Below are 16,234 nucleotides of genomic sequence, written 5' to 3' on the forward strand. Positions count from 1 at the left end.
AAGCTGGTAATAATTCTAGGATGAACAAGCAAAAGGAAGCAACTTTTGTTACCCATGCATGCAAATTCCTTGCCTAGTACAAGCAACAAGTAATGTTTCACTGGCAACTTGTAAAAATAAGATGAAAATATTAGAGTAAGTAACTTTTTAGCCTATGCATGCAACTTTCATGCATAAGAGAAGCAACAAAAAAATGTTCCCCAGGCAAAAAAGTAATGTAGAATGACACAAAGTAGAAGCAGGTAACTTTGTAAAACCATGCAGGCAAATTCAATGCTTAATAGAAGCAAGAAGTAAATGTTTCCAGGCAACAAGTAATTTGCAGGTCTGCACTACGTCACATAGTAGAAAGTAGAAGTAAGGATCCATCAACAGAAAATGGAACACATATTCAACAGTGGTCTTGACATCTAGAAGAACTCCATGCTATGTACAAATCCACATATCTGCAAACTAGAGCGTGCACCTAGCCAAGAAAAGTGTACTCTGTTCTATGTAAAGTAGCAATCGATGTTGAGGAAGTCATGATGTTGTCCTTTGCAATTCCTGTTGCACTTTATATCTTCTTTGTCAACGATGCCTATGTGTTTATAGAACAAGGTGTTAGTTCCAAGTCAAAAATGTAGTTATAAGAAGTAAATATTGCAGATGCAATACATAAGTAGTAAGGCATGAACATAAAAATTAGTATTATGTTGATAGCAACAAAAAAGTACTCACTGTCATCATCATCATCTTCCCTACAAAACCCACCTGTTTTTTGCTACATGTTTGTGCATGTTAGTTGCTTTGTTTGTGGTTGTTAGTTGCTTTGTTTGTGTATGTTAGTTGCTTCCATGCCCATGTTAGTTGCATGTTTTCGATGACTATTTGCCTAAGATTTTGTGTTTGTTGTATTTGCTAATGGGTCATTTGTTCTAGGTCCCTGGTACTCATGGAGTAGATTTCCTTGATCTAAATGAGGTTCCTTTTGATATTAATGAGGAACCTGGTATCTTACCTCCCAATTATTTTACACAACTGTTGGATGAGGCAATTGACGAGTCACCACAGCCACCTGTGAACACTCACGCCCCGGTTGTTAATGTAGAACCTGCTGCAACAAATACATACACAGGTCCTCTTGTTGCTACTACAGACACTACTACAATAGCACAAGATGGAAATGAGGATGAGGCTTCGTCCCAGCCAAATGACCCCCATGTTGGCATGCGCTATGATACGTTGGAGGCTGCTAAGGAGCACTACAATGCACATGCTACAAGGAAAGGTTTCTCTGTGAAAGTAAATAGTAGCAGGAGGTCTACAATCACCGGAGAGAAACAGAAACAGCAGTTCACTTGCAACAAATTCAGGAGACCAAGGAAAGATGATGGTGGGGCTGAGTTGCAAGTTGATGTTGGGCCAATTCCTGATTCTGTGTCTGAAGATGAGGCTGATATTGAAAATGCAGAGCTTGCTTCCGTTGTGGCTGATCTTGCTGCTCAAGGGCGAAAAGAAAAGGCGCCCAAGAAGCGTAAAAGAGAAAATATTGTGCACACGTTTTGCAAGGCCCAGATGGTTGTGAAGTTAATTGATGGAAGATGGGAGGTTATCCACTTTGTGCCTGAGCATAACCATCCGCTTATCCACAAACCATCTCTCACAAAATATCTCAGGTCACACCAAGGCATGCCAAAGGAGGAAAAGGAATTTGTGAAGAATCTTCACAATACAAATTTGACAGCTGGTAAGTTTTTCAGTGTTGATACTGCTAATATTTGTATGTTGCATGTGTAAAGATAAATTCAGCTGGTAAGAATCATTTGGAAAAGTAAAAAAAGAATGCGACAGTAGTATTTGTAAAAGTTGCATGAAAATGATAACTAGTTGCATGTAATGGTTAATAAGTTGCTGCGAATGGTCATGAAGTTGCCTGTTCTATTAATTTACTTGCAGACAGTTGATTTTGGTACTAGCCTGGATAGGTTTTATGATTTCATGGATTGTTTACGTAGTTGCCTGGTTTATTTGTCAAATTCCAGGATATGTTGTGCAAGTTGTCATTGGAGAAAATGCGTGTAGAAAATAGTTTGGAAAGTAATGCTCGAAAATGTGAGGCAAATAGTTGTGGGCTATAATACAACCAACTAACCATTTCCTACTTTTTTTTCAATAACAGGTAAAATGATGGAAATCATGTCAGAATTTTATGGTTCAGAGTTGCTTGTGCCATACACAACCAAAACAATCACCAACTACTGTGCAACTCTGACTAGAGAAGAAACAAAAGATGGGGATTTGGCTAAAGTTGTGAGCTACTTTGTAGAGCTTAAAGAAGAAAAGGATCCAGACTTTTATTTCTGGTTAAAATTGGACGACGAAGACAGGGTAGAAAACATTTTCTGGGTTGATGGAGCTGCCCGAAGGCATATGCAGAGGCTTACCATGACTGTGTCTCCTTTGATGCAACTTACTTGACAAATAAGTACAGTATGCCTTTTGCACCATTCATTGGGATAAATAAACATGGGCAGTCCATCATGCTGGGTTGTGGATTTGTTAAGCAAGAATTGGCACAAAGCTATGATTGGTTGTTTGAGAGTTTCCTTATTGCCATGAATGGTCTTTCTGTTTCGATGCTGTCTTCTTAACTTCCTTTCTATGATTGATTTGTTAAAAATAGGTTTCCTTTTTTTCTTAACTTCCTTTTCTTTCTGTTTCCTTATTGCCAATAAGCTATGATTGATTTGTTAAAAATAGGTTTCCTTTTTTTTCTTAACTTCCTTTTCTTTCTGTTTCGATGCTGTCTTCTTCTGAACTCCAGCATCCCCAGTCTTTTGTGGTACCACCTTGTTCTTCTTCCTTTTTGGAGGATGCCCTCGACAGGCTGCAGCCTTCTGTTTCATTGCAATATGACTGGTAGGCTGCATTGGGGAGTCAACACACATATAAACACATATAAAAGTTTGTAGGAGAAAAAAGGACCCAACCATTTAAGTGAATACAAATGCAGAAAAGCAAAAAAACAAAAGATTAAAAGGAAAACTAACCTGAACTTGCTGGTGACCTGAAGAAGACCCAGCTACTTCAGACGGATCAGTTCCTACCATTTTAGCACACCTATTTGCTAAAAAACAAATGATAAGTAGGTAACCTTATCAACATGAAAATTACAGGAGGAAGAACTGAATCTACATAGCAACTTTACTAGCACTACAGGCAACAAACATAGCAAAGTTGAGCAATAACAAACCAAATAAAAGCAAAACTATGCAAAAACAAAAAAAGATTCATTCTGCATATCAACTTTAATAGCACTAGAGGCAACAAAACATAGCACTAGAGCAACAAACATATCACTACAGGCAACAAAAAAAACATAGCAGTACAAGGCAACAAAAAACATTTCTAGTTGAGCAACAAACAAAAGTACAAAATTATAAAAATCAATACAACTCTTCATTCAGTCTATAAGAAAACTCAAGTATAGGTTCTAGCCTTTATTTTCAATACACAACTGAATCAAAACTAATAAAATTCATAAGGCGTGATTGGTTTTAGACTTGAACCTAGGAAGACATAGCCTCATGTTTTCAATATGCATAAACAACCTAGATGGTGGTCTTCAACCCAGAGCAACAGAAAATAAAGATAAGTATGAAAATCAAAATGCTGGCTCAAAAAAGTTAAATCCACCTAATCATCTCAAACTATGAACCTGCGTAGGTGTGACAAGCAACTATTGTATCAACATAGTCAACCAAAAACAACAATATGAACCTGTAGATAACCATCTCAAACTATTGTAGCAAGTTTTCTACCACTACAGCCAACAAACAGATCTGGATTAGCAACAAACAAAAATGGAACAAAAAACCAAGTACATAAGCAATTTTTCTACCACTGCAAAACTGCATAACTGCATAAGCATGTTTTCTACCAGTGCATAAGCAAGTTTCCTACCACTACAGGCAACAAACACACCTGGATTAGCAATAACAGGAATACAAAAAGCAACTACAACATCAACTTATCCAGAAAAAACCCACAAAACTCCCTCGACCCCTCTCGCCTGACCCAAACCCAACCTGCAATCACTTCGCAAGCTGAGCGGTTCAGAGTTCACACGCGCCGGCCGAAGCAGCCACGAGGAAATCTCGTCGCCCGGCGACATGAAGCTCCCGCTGTCGGCGGCCTCGCCGGTCTCCGCGCCGGAGCTGGCCAAGCCGTCGCTGCCCACCACCTGGCTCATCCTGCACACGCTCTCCTGCGCCACATCCATGATCGTGGGCTTCCGCTTCTCCCGCCTCGTCGTCTTCCTCCTCTTCCTCCCCACCCCGCCACTCAACCCCGCCGCACACCTCGTCTCGCTCATCACCCCGCCGCTCACGCTCGCCAGCTCCAAACGCCACCGCCACCATCACCACCACCACAACCACATCCACCACCGTCACCACCACCACCACAGTCACCGAGACCGAAAGCCTTCGCGCACCACCAGGTCCACCACCCACGCCATCGGCGTCCGCAAGTGGCCCCACCCCGACCCCAGCGAGCTCCTCAAGGCCCACCACATCCTCGCCGCCGTCCAGACCGCGCAGCGCAGCAGCAGCCGCCGTGGGAACGGCCCGCCCAGGCCAGTCATCGCCATCACGCCCACCGTCATCGCAAAAATCAACGGGGAGGCGAGCACCCCCACCCTCTCCGCGCCACCTCGCCGCACCACCTCGCCGCGCCACCTCGCAGCGGTCGACCTCACCTCGGCGCGGTCGACCTCAATCTAGAGATCCGTGCCACCTCGCCGCGGGTAGACACCAACTACTACCAAAAATGCGGTTAGAGTGCTGCAGGGGAGGAGGAGGTGATTACCGCGACACGGAAATGCACGGCGGCGCGGCGGCGGAACACGTCCTCAGCGTTGATTGACTCGCCGCCGAGATCCGGCCGCCCCGTTGCGGAGCGCCACCCGCCTCCTCGCCGCGGCAGTAGCTCCCGAGGTCGGCGTCTCCGATCCAATCGCTCCCGTTGCGGAGCGCCACCCCGCCGACCCCTACAGCCTCCGGCAACCACCAAATCGCCGCGCAATCGCCGGCGAGGTCCGCCGCTGCCGAGAGAGGAGATAGGGGAAACTGCGGGATGCGGAGTGGAGAAGTGGGCACGATCCCCAAAATTCGAACAGCGGTGTAGTTATTTTTCTCACGACGAAACCAACCAACCCAGTCACCGACATGTGGGACCCACGACGAGAGCAACGGTTAGTAAAAAAACTCACCCACGTCGCCCCACCGGACAGGAAGACACCTGAAAAGGATCATGTGGCCACGACACCGCCCGCTCGGCGCGTCGTTCTGGCGGCCGCACGCCAACAAGATTTTAGGAATATATATATGGTTCTTACATTGTTTCAGACTTCCACATTATGAAGTTATCTGCATTAAGAATTCTCTTCTCTTAATCGCATGTGATGATCTAGGTGTATGCATGATCTTATACCGAAATCGGCTAACTCAAACACTTAGACTCAATTACAAATGCAAATTTGGTGCTAAGAAATAAGTTGGTGCTCAATCAAGTTCTACACCGTTTTTTAAGGAATAGTTTTTTTAAGGAATACGGTAGAGGAAGCCTCTACAGTGATTTTGTTTTTAAATAATAAGAATTCAAATTCGTGTCCCTAAGAACTTGAATTTGGGTGGTTGGGTTGTACATCCGCGTCCCTAGCTCACTTCTTAGTTCTACACCGTTTGATTTCATCATGATTCGTGTATTTATTCCATATAGACCACATTGATAGGCGGAATTTTATTCCAACAAAAGAAGTTCATATGTTCCTAAAATGATTTATAGTGCTCATTTTTAACCGACTGCAAATTAATCATAGATCGTCTCAATGGATCTGGAAAAGATCTGGAAATTGGTACTCTCGCATGTTGGCATATTTGGAAGCAGAAAAATGTCAAAAAGAAAAATGAAGGAGTTCAACCATCATTCAGATCTTGGAACGTTGAGTTACTTTTTTTTTTTTTGACCTGACGTTGGGTTACTTTCTGATGCCGCAAGTACATGGTGACATAATGTTTCTTGTTTTTTTTTTTTGAAAAGTGTAGATCATTAGCATTACTAACCCAAAATCTATTTCGTGCGGGGGGCACTCCCTAGTTTTACAGAGTGCGCGCAGCTACACCGTCCGATGCGATCCACCCGTGTCCTCCGCTCCTCCCCGCCACCACTAGTTTCTTATCCACTTCGCTAGCTCCCGATCTCGTCGGCGTGCAACCTCTGCTGCCATGCCGCCTCTATTCACCGGCCCGTCGCCACACCGTCCGCACCTCCTCACCGCCCGACGCCCTCTAGTGCCGCCCCCTCCACCAGATACTCTCGCCGCCGCCTCCGCCACTGGGGACCCGGACGTAGATGCCCTCCGCCGCCTCTCCGACAACCTCGCCCGCAGCCTTCCGCTTGCCCGACAACTTCGCCGAATCCAGCGTGGTCGTCCAGGGTTCGCCGGCCTGCACGCGCACAGCTTCATGCTCCCCACCCGGAGTCTGTCCGGCTGGAAGTTGAGCGCTGGCTTGAATGAGCGGGTCGATAGGAGGCGCCCCCGTTCTGGCGAGGATGCTGGTTCGCCCTTCCGTGGAGATGCAATGGAGACGGGCGAGGAGCCGAGGACGGGGAGAAGCAGGTAGTCTGGAGTTCGCTGATGCTGCTCCAGATGCGTTTGACCTCTGGCTTCTGGTGGTTCATCCGGTTATGGACAATCCACCAGATATGTGCCGCGTCCCTTGCGTGTTCCCTTCTCTTCCCCTCCCATCTCTTGTTTTGCTCTGTTTTGTCCATCCAAAAGTTATAGTGCTTGATGGATTGTTGCTACTTGCTAGGTATATGTACAGTACTATTTTTTGGTGTGAGTTAGTCAATTAGTAATTTTGGCTACTATTTCCGGTTTTAGCACTGATGCACAATTGTTCAAAGATGGCCAATCGATTAATTACATCTAGAATGATGTGTGATTCTCTTATTTCTACATTTAGCATGAAGGATAGATCTAACACTCGCTATTATCCGCCAATTCTCTGTATCTAATTGATGTAATTTCAGTCGTTTTTTTACATCTATACTTGTGAGATTCTTTTATCTGTACATCCGCCAATGATGGAAATATGTAACACTAGTAATTATTTCTCCACTTTATATGTATTTTTCGGTCATTTTTTACATCTAGACAGTTGTGAGATTCTTTTATTTGTACATCTAGAATGATGAAAATATGTAACACTAATTATTTCTCCACTTTATATTATATGTAATTTTAGTCATTTTTTTACATATAGACAGCTGTGAGATTCTTGTATTTGTACATGTAGAATGATAAAATATGACTAATATTTCTCCACTTTATATGTAATTTTCAGTCGTTTTTTACATCTAGACTGATGGAACGATCAAACTGCAACGGTAGAATGCTTGTTTGCTTTTCCAACTAGGATGCTACTTCTGAATTTAACTCATGTTACTGTATGTAATTTTCTTTATATAGGTTGTAACTCTCTCAAATTATTACATGCAAGCAGATGGCATATTAACATGTTGCTCACACGCCACCATGGTAGCATGTACAAAACATCTACTTAGCTTTTTTTTGTCTTTGTCATTTTTTCTTACAGTTCATAAAAACTCTGCTTCCTACTTCATCCTATGGAGCACTCATGTCACCTGCCATGGAGTCTTAAGCCTGCGGCAGGAGGGAGAAGAGGGAGCGGGTAGTGTTCCTGACTGGGATGTTAGCTGGCTTGTTTTTCCCACCGCGCTAGAAAGGGGGACCAGGAGCTTAGGCCATTTTCGGTAGCTGTCGCTATCAGATTTTAGGACCGCTTTCTATTTTCGGAAATATTCTCTCTCAGACAAGGGGCACCCTGTAGCACAAACCAGTAACCGCGCACTCCCTAGCCACGTCCCTAAATCGGTTTTACTATGTCTCAGTCAACTGAGATTTTCTTAAGTCTAAGTCACTTACAAAAATGTGCTTTGAGTTGCACTTTTCTGACAGAAATGTGCAACTGAACGTAGTTGCACTTTTCTTTGAACTGTAGTTGCACTTTTCTGAGTTGACTGAAACTTAAGAAAATCTCAGTCAACTAAGACATAGGCACACCCTTACTGAATTATTATTGAACCCATTATAACTTGACACATTAGACCATGGAAAAAATGACCATGCCAACTATTCAATTTATATTCTAAAACTTTCTATATATTTGCCTACCTAACCATACACTATACACATCTATTGATATATTTGTTAGGTTGTATGCTTTCGAATATTTATTGATTTTTTTATAGTATTGGAATAGAATAGAACATTCAAGCAATAATATACATATATACTACTTCCTCTGTCTAACAAAGGATATCTCAATTTTTCGAAATATAGATGTAATCAGGTATATCCAAATTTAGACAAAGTTGAGACACCTTTTGTTGGATGGACGGAGTATATTGTTCATAAATTCCTAAGAATTTTTTTAAAGGATGTGTGTGTTTTTCCTTTCCTGTTTTGACACGTAATTTTCTCATTAAGGGCAATATCTTAGAAAGGAAGCGCAGCTTTTGCGCAGCTCATGTACATTTTCAACCTTATATATTATATCTATATAATGGAAAGTAGAATAAAAAATGTTGCAAAACATTACTATATGGTTTACAATCCTAACTAAGTAATATACAACATATTTTTGATAGAACCATGATATGATAGAAAAATGAGTATAAAAGTTCTGTATAATTATATTTAATTCAACTTGTCCGGGTTTTGAAGTTAGACACACTCATAAAATGTAAGGGGCACTATCCAACAATTAGTGAGTTAGACAGATTATGTGTTTCTCCTCTGCCCTGCAACAACAATTGTCGATTTAGCACATCAATATGGTCCTGCCAGACCTCAATTTCAGTCCACTGGTAGATGAGCAAGATGAACAAATGGAAGTAGTTGATAAACAAGATGTTGAAGTAGTTGATGCAATGGATGACGTGGATGACCAAGAGACGGGTACAAACAACTTCAGTTGACTTTATCGATCATTTATATTTAAAAGTTTGAGTACATTAACATGGGTAACTCATCAATGATTCTAGATTAAGTTTGACAACACTAATGTTCCCTTTTTATTCTAGGAGTGTCAAAATGCATGTCATACACAAGAAATAAATAGAGGAACTAGCACTGATGTTGCTTTTAAAAGTAGGACAATGTAAAGTGCAACAGAAGAACTCCCATACAATGTTGCTTTTAACAATAGAATCATTTAGATGAAAAAAATCCCCGACAATGTATCAAGGTGTTGGTGACATTATAGTAGAACTCACAAAAAAGTCAAGACAAAAGAAGAAAGTTGGAGTCATACCTGACCTCCGCCGCAGAGAAAGAGAGCTCGAGAGGCAGCAGCAGCTCCAGCTCCTCCTGTTAGACACCAAGGCGACTCAAAAGTGAAGAAAACCCACCTTTCAAGAACTTCAAATGGTCCCTGCTTCAAACAAGCATTGTCAGGTTACATCATATCTTTCAGCTAGGATGAAATAGAAGCAAATAATCAGATTTCAGTAAAGTAGAATCATTTAGATGAAAATAATGAATAACTCATCTTCTTCATGCTTGAGCAAGCAGATTAAATAAAATAATGATATGGTCCATGCTATATGTCCAATCAAATAATGCATGCAAATGCTTGGCGAAATGAGAAGATGGAGGGTTATCCATCTACATGTACTATATATACGCTTTAAGAAGAAGAGGAGGACGATCATCCAAAAAATTGGAATGGACATCCTGCTGGTGCAGCAGCCAGCGAATAGCCCAGATTTGAATGTCAATGATCTAGGGTTCTTCAACTCCATAGAATCTCTAACAGACCGTAGAAGCCCTACAACACTAAACAACCTCATCCGTGATGTGCAGGAAGAGTTTGTTGCATATGATGCGCCTACCTTGAATATAATTTTCGTATCTCTTCAAACTTGTATGACTGAAGTACTGAAAGTATTGAACAATAGTGGAGGCAATGGGTGTAAAATCCCTCATTTGGGAAAGATAACCTTAGAAGCCCAAAATCAGCTACCTACCAACATTCCTTGTCCTACTCTAGTTTATGAAAATGCCCTAAAGGCAGTAGCAAAGGCACTGCAAGCGGAACAAAAAGCAAAGCAAGAAGAAGCTAGAAAGAAAGAAGAATAAAATCAAGAAGAAGCTAGAAAGGAAGAAGAAGAAAGTTGATACGTCTCCGACGTATCGATAATTTCTTATTTTCCATGCCACATTATTGATGATATCAACATGTTTTATGCACACTTTATGTCATATTCGTGCATTTTCTGGAACTAACCTATTAACAAGATGCCGAAGTGCCAGCTGCTGTTTTCTGCTGTTTTTGGTTTCAGAAATCCTAGTAAAGAAATATTCTCGGAATTGGACGAAATCAACGCCCAGGGTCCTATTTTGCCACGAAGCTTCCAGAAGACCGAATGAGAGTCGAAGTGGGGCCACGAGGTGGCCAGACACCAGGGCGGCGCGGCCCAGGCCACGGCCGCGCCGACCTATGGTGTGGGCCCCTCGTGCCGCCTCTTTACCTGCCCTTCCGCTACAAATAGCCTCCGTCGCGAAACCCCCGCATCGAGAGCCACGATACGGAAAACCTTACGAGACGCCGCCGCCGCCAATCCCATCTCGGGGGATTCCGGAGATCTCCTCCGGCACCCTGCCGGAGAGGGGATTCATCTCCCGGAGGACTCTTCACCGCCATGGTCGCCTCCGGAGTGATGAGTGAGTAGTTCACCCCTGGACTATGGGTCCATAGCGGTAGCTAGATGGTTGTCTTCTCCTCATTGTGCTTCATTGTCGGATCTTGTGAGCTGCCTAACATGATCAAGATCATCTATCTGTAATACTATATGTTGTGTTTGTCGGGATCCGATGGATAGAGAATACTATGTTATGTTAATTATCAAGTTATTACCTATGTATTGTTTATGATCTTGCATGCTCTCCGTTATTAGTAGAGGCTCTGGCCAAGTTTTTGCTCTTAACTCCAAGAGGGAGTATTTATGCTCGATAGTGGGTTCATGCCTCCATTGAATGCTGGGACAGTGACGAGAAAGTTCTAAGGTTGTGGATGTGCTCGTTGCCACTAGGGATAAAACATTGATGCTATGTCTAAGGATGTAGTTATTGATTACATTACGCACCATACTTAATGCAATTGTCTGTTGTTTTGCAACTTAATACCGGAAGGGGTTCGGATGATAACCCGAAGGTGGACTTTTTAGGCATAGATGCATGCTTTGGATAGCGGTCTATGTACTTTGTCGTAATGCCCAATTAAATCTCACTATATTTATCATGTCATGTATGTGCATTGTTATGCCCTCTCTATTTGTCAATTGCCCGACTGTAATTTGTTCACCCAACATGCTTTTATCTTAGGGATTTCTATTTTCGTGCCCCTGCTTCGTTAGTTGTACTCAGTTTTCCCCAGCTCGTTAGTTTTTCCTCGGTTTTCCCCTCCCTCTAGTTTGAAACCCCTCGAAGACGCGGGTTGCCGTCGGGTCGGAGGCCTTACCGTTACCGTGAGGTCGGTTCCTCGCCGACCGTCTCGTGCTGACGGGTGGATCTATCTACCGCTGACGCGTGGGCCGTTTTATTTCCTGATTGTATACGCGGTGCTGCCAATGACAAATGGGGCCGCTCTATGGGGCTGCCGCAGCCAATGACCAGTGGGTCGTCTATTTATTTATAGAAAATTATATATTGCCGCTCCGTGGGGCCTCCGCAGCCAATGACCGCTGTGGTCGTCTATTTTATTTAGAGAATATAATATAGAGCCGCTCTGTAGGGGTCGCCTCAGCCCATTTTCGCAGCTTAATCTAAAGTGACTCTTATGCTAAACATTGTGTATCCCGACGTTGACCTAGCAGTGGCGGCGAGCATAGCCGTTCTGACCATGCCGATATCGGCATCGGCATCGGCATCGTTTGGAGGATGTGGTGCTCGAATAATAGTGGAAATGCGATATTATTTTTTACATGCATAATATATAGAAAATAGCTAGATCTCTAAATCGATGCATATGAAGCTACATATATATTCTTGGTCATAATCCCCTTAATTATCTAAAGGGGATGGATGCATGGCTTCACGTCGTCGTCGCTTTCATCGTCGGTATCTTCGTCGTCCGAGTAGTAGTACCTCCTGCACATTGTTCCGTCGAACACCTTCACTGTGAGCACATCATCGCCTTCATATTTGAAGTGTACGAACCAGCCGAAATCCACACCGTGCGCGATGGCGAATTTCTCCCAGCCCTTGTCGAGGTACATCCGGCCTTGTCCGTCAAATAGGACCTCCACGGTCCGAGAGACGAGGACCGCGGTCAGCTGCTCGCGGATACACCTTAGCTGGCTCCTTGCCGTCAAGATAGTCCGCAAATTTTTTTGGGAGTTCTCGCAAAGAGATCGAGCGCCGATCGTTTGAAATTAGGGAACCCTTGAAATTAAAGGTTTTTTAGAACATGCCCATAATTAATCACATGCATCATATATGTGGGAACGCGTACGTACCTTCTTGACCAAAGGGTCTTCATAGACGACGATGAAGAACTCCTCTATGATCAATGGCGGTGTTGACGGTGGTGGTGGCAATGATGATGATCCACTTCCCCTTCCCCTTCCCCTTCCCCTTCCGGTCCGCGTCCGAGACGTGGAAGCCATGGCAATGGATAAAGTGTATGTGAACGAAAAGAAGAGAGAGGCAGAACCTATTGACACAAGGGATGGCCGTGTGGGTGTTTATAAGGGAGAGATGACCGTTGTAGGGTTTACACAATAAAATAAGGAGGAGATGACCGTTGTGGGGGTTTATACACAATAAATTAAGGAGGAGTCGACCGTTGTGGGGGTATAGTTTATCATTTTACCGTGAAAAGTAATGCCTAAAAGGAAAGTAATGGCTACAAGAAATCGGTGATGGTTTATCGTTTTTTGCGTGAAAAGTAATGGGTACAAGAAATGGGTGATGGTGTATCATTTTTTGCGTGAAAAGTAATGGCTACACGAAATGGGTGATGGTGTATCATTTTTGTGCGTGAAAAGTAATGGCTACAACAAATCGGTGATGGTTTATCATTTTTGTGCGTGAAAAGTAATGGCTACAACAAAATCGGTGATGGTTTATCATTTTTTTGCGTGAAAAGTAATGGGTACACGAAATGGGTGATGGTGTATCATTTTTGTGCGTGAAAAGTAATGGCTACAAGAAATCGGTGATGGTTTATCGTTTTTTGCGTGAAAAGTAATGGGTACAAGAAATGGGTGATGGTGTATCATTTTTTGCGTGAAAAGTAATGGCTACACGAAATGGGTGATGGTGTATCATTTTTGTGCGTGAAAAGTAATGGCTACAACAAATCGGTGATGGTTTATCATTTTTGTGCGTGAAAAGTAATGGCTACAACAAAATCGGTGATGGTTTATCATTTTTTGCGTGAAAAGTAATGGGTACACGAAATGGGTGATGGTGTATCATTTTTGTGCGTGAAAAGTAATGGCTACAACAAATCGGTGATGGTTTATTATTTTTTGCGTGAAAAGTAATGCCTAAAAAGAGTTTATAATTTAGCTCGTGAAAAATAATGCAGAAAACCAAACTTTGCGTGAAGCTAACCGACGACAGAGAGAGAGAGAGGGTGGTGGCCCCGACCAGAGAGAGAGAGATAGGGGTTATCCTGCCCGTTAGATCATACGATCAACGGTCGTCGGGCACGATCCGCGTGACATGGGCTAGACCAATCAGGGCAATGTTGGGCGTCTGTGAGAGTTTGTGAAGGGAGAGGGCAAAGCTGAGTAGTATCAAGAAACCAAGGGCAAGTGAGTAGTAAACGAGACTAAGGGATTCAAATATGAGATTTAAAAAATGGAAAATGCGTGTTTTGTACAATGAAACCCATCTTGGCCTACCTCAAACTATTTGCAATACAAATCTACATGAGTGTGAAAATTATGGTCTCATTCGGACAAAGTATGTTTTGGGGAAAGTCTGTTTTGGGTAGGGCTTATTATGGAAAACCATGCACCTTCATAGCTACTAGGTGATTTGAGAAGTGGCAATTTGTGGTGAAACTTGATTTATCTACGATTTATCTATGATTTGAGAAGTGGAAATTTGTGGTAAAGACTCCATGAGTAAGTGCCACTCCTTTTCGGAATTTTTTGCACATTAAATAACTCATTTAACTAGTTAATCCCATTTGTTGACTCTCTCGTTGACCAGCCACTTGAGGGTAAAGCTGAGTATATTGCACTAGCCAGTATTAGCACTCAAGGTGAAAACTGAGCATACAAAAAATGCTAGTATATGACTCGAGGGTATACCTGAGTATATCTAAATTTCCAGGGTTAGACTCGAGGACGCGTGTTGCGGTGCATAAGTGGAAGACGTGCCATTGTTGACGCGTGTCGCGGTGCAGACGTGGAAGACGTGCCATTGTTGACGCGGGTCGCATTTAGGACGCGTAAGCCCCTCTCTCCCTCCCTCTGCACACAGTACGTCTCATTATCGCTCACGCACGAAACCACCCCTTCACGTCCCATCAACTTCTCCAAAAAACCCCAACCGCCGTACGAGCCCTCCCCTGCCGGCGATGGAGAAGAAGAATGCGCCGGCGGCCATCGCCCCCGAGCCCGTCGCCTCCGGAGCCCGTCGCCTCCGAGCCCGTCGCCTCCGAGCCCGTCGCCGCCGAGCCCGTCGCCGCCGAGCCCGTCGCCGCCGAGCCCGTCGCCTCCGAGGGCGGCGCATCCGAGGGCGGCGCATCCAAGCGCGGCGCCTCCGTGAACCGGGCCGGTCTCACGGGCGACGGACCACTTCACAAGATCGGCGAATGCTTATTGGCGAAAGAGGAGTACGTGGACAGCTACTCTGCTATGAGGCAAGTCCGTAGAAATTGGCGCTCAGGTTTACCTCGATCCCGACGTGCACCTGCACGAATGGATCATGCTACACCACGCCCTTCCACGCGCCACCGAGTTCACCTTCCTCCATCTCGGCACATCCCGCTACGTCACCATAGATCTATACTGCAGTTCGTGCAAGGTTCAAATTCCTCGGCTTTTCCCGTGGCGTCACCATAGATCTTATTTTCAATCTTAGTGCTGAATGTTATCTTTTCAATATATTTTAGATTCTACTTCGTCGGCTTTTCCCGTGGCGTCATCGTGCTTGCCCGAAGAACCCGCCGCACAAGATACGGCTGCTGAACCCACTCACAAAGAAATCGAACACGATGTTTGAGGCGCGGATGCCATCTGTTTTTCTGAAATCGGTCGCTGTTATCAAATCCCCGACTATGGTCTTCGTTGCCACACATTACCCGCCGGAAATTGGTTGGGTCGATGAGAGCACTCCAACTAAGGATATAAATGAAGATGGGGATTGGGGAGAAGGAAGATTTTCGATCAAGAACCATGTTTTCCGTTGCATTACCCCGTTCAATGGTGAACTGTATGCAGTAGCTTCGGACAATTTTGAGATCGGAAGAATAGTGTGCACCAATATACGGTTGCGAGCAGCGCGCGAGCACTCGTCAAGATGGAGACACTAATTTCATTTCCAGAACTTGGACGTCGAAGTTCTACCTTGTGAAGTCGGATGGTGATCTCGCTGCTTGTGTTGTTGGTCGGCGCGGCTTTGGCGGGCAAACCATTGGTGTACCGTGTGGACACTCGCAGCCGCTCTCTCCATCCGGTCACTAACATTGGCGGTAATGCCTTCTTCGTGAATTTTATCCGGTGTATCTCCGTCGACACCGAGTGTACCCGACACTTCAACCTGGCGAGCATCTACTACACGGATTTGGGTTATATCGAGCGTACTCTCATGATACAAATGCCTGGGATGAGTGGCCACTACGTGTGGATAGAATAGGACTCTACGGTTTGAGAAATGAACACGAGGCCATACCGTTTGGAGGATGTATTGGCCTCACACTGCGTACGGAAGGAGTTCAATGAATATTTCCTTGGGGAATTGCACGAATGGAGCGACGGAGAAATATATGAGGAGGAATGAAGAACAAATTCATTCATCCTAATCTTCTTGTTGTCCATACATTGCGTGCGTGATCTTGTATATTTTTGCAGCTTAGTTTGTCGTGAACATTAACAATGTTATTGGCTGCTTTTGGCTGCTGTATGCGGTTTACCTATGTAT

At 44.0% G+C, this 16,234-nt stretch overlaps 1 protein-coding gene across 1 annotated transcript in view; it reads left to right on the forward strand.

Moving 5' to 3' along the window:
* The first annotated feature begins 6,269 nt into the window (after nucleotides 1-6,269).
* Nucleotides 6,270-16,234, forward strand: part of LOC124672879 — a 28,421-nt gene continuing 18,456 nt past the window's right edge. The window contains exon 1 of the mRNA XM_047209038.1: nucleotides 6,270-6,664. Coding sequence (XP_047064994.1) covers nucleotides 6,270-6,664 — 395 coding nt within the window. The remainder of the gene's footprint in view (nucleotides 6,665-16,234) is intronic.

The sequence above is a fragment of the Lolium rigidum genome, chromosome 7, assembly GCF_022539505.1.
Source record: "Lolium rigidum isolate FL_2022 chromosome 7, APGP_CSIRO_Lrig_0.1, whole genome shotgun sequence".
NCBI classification, from domain to species: Eukaryota; Viridiplantae; Streptophyta; class Magnoliopsida; order Poales; family Poaceae; genus Lolium; species Lolium rigidum.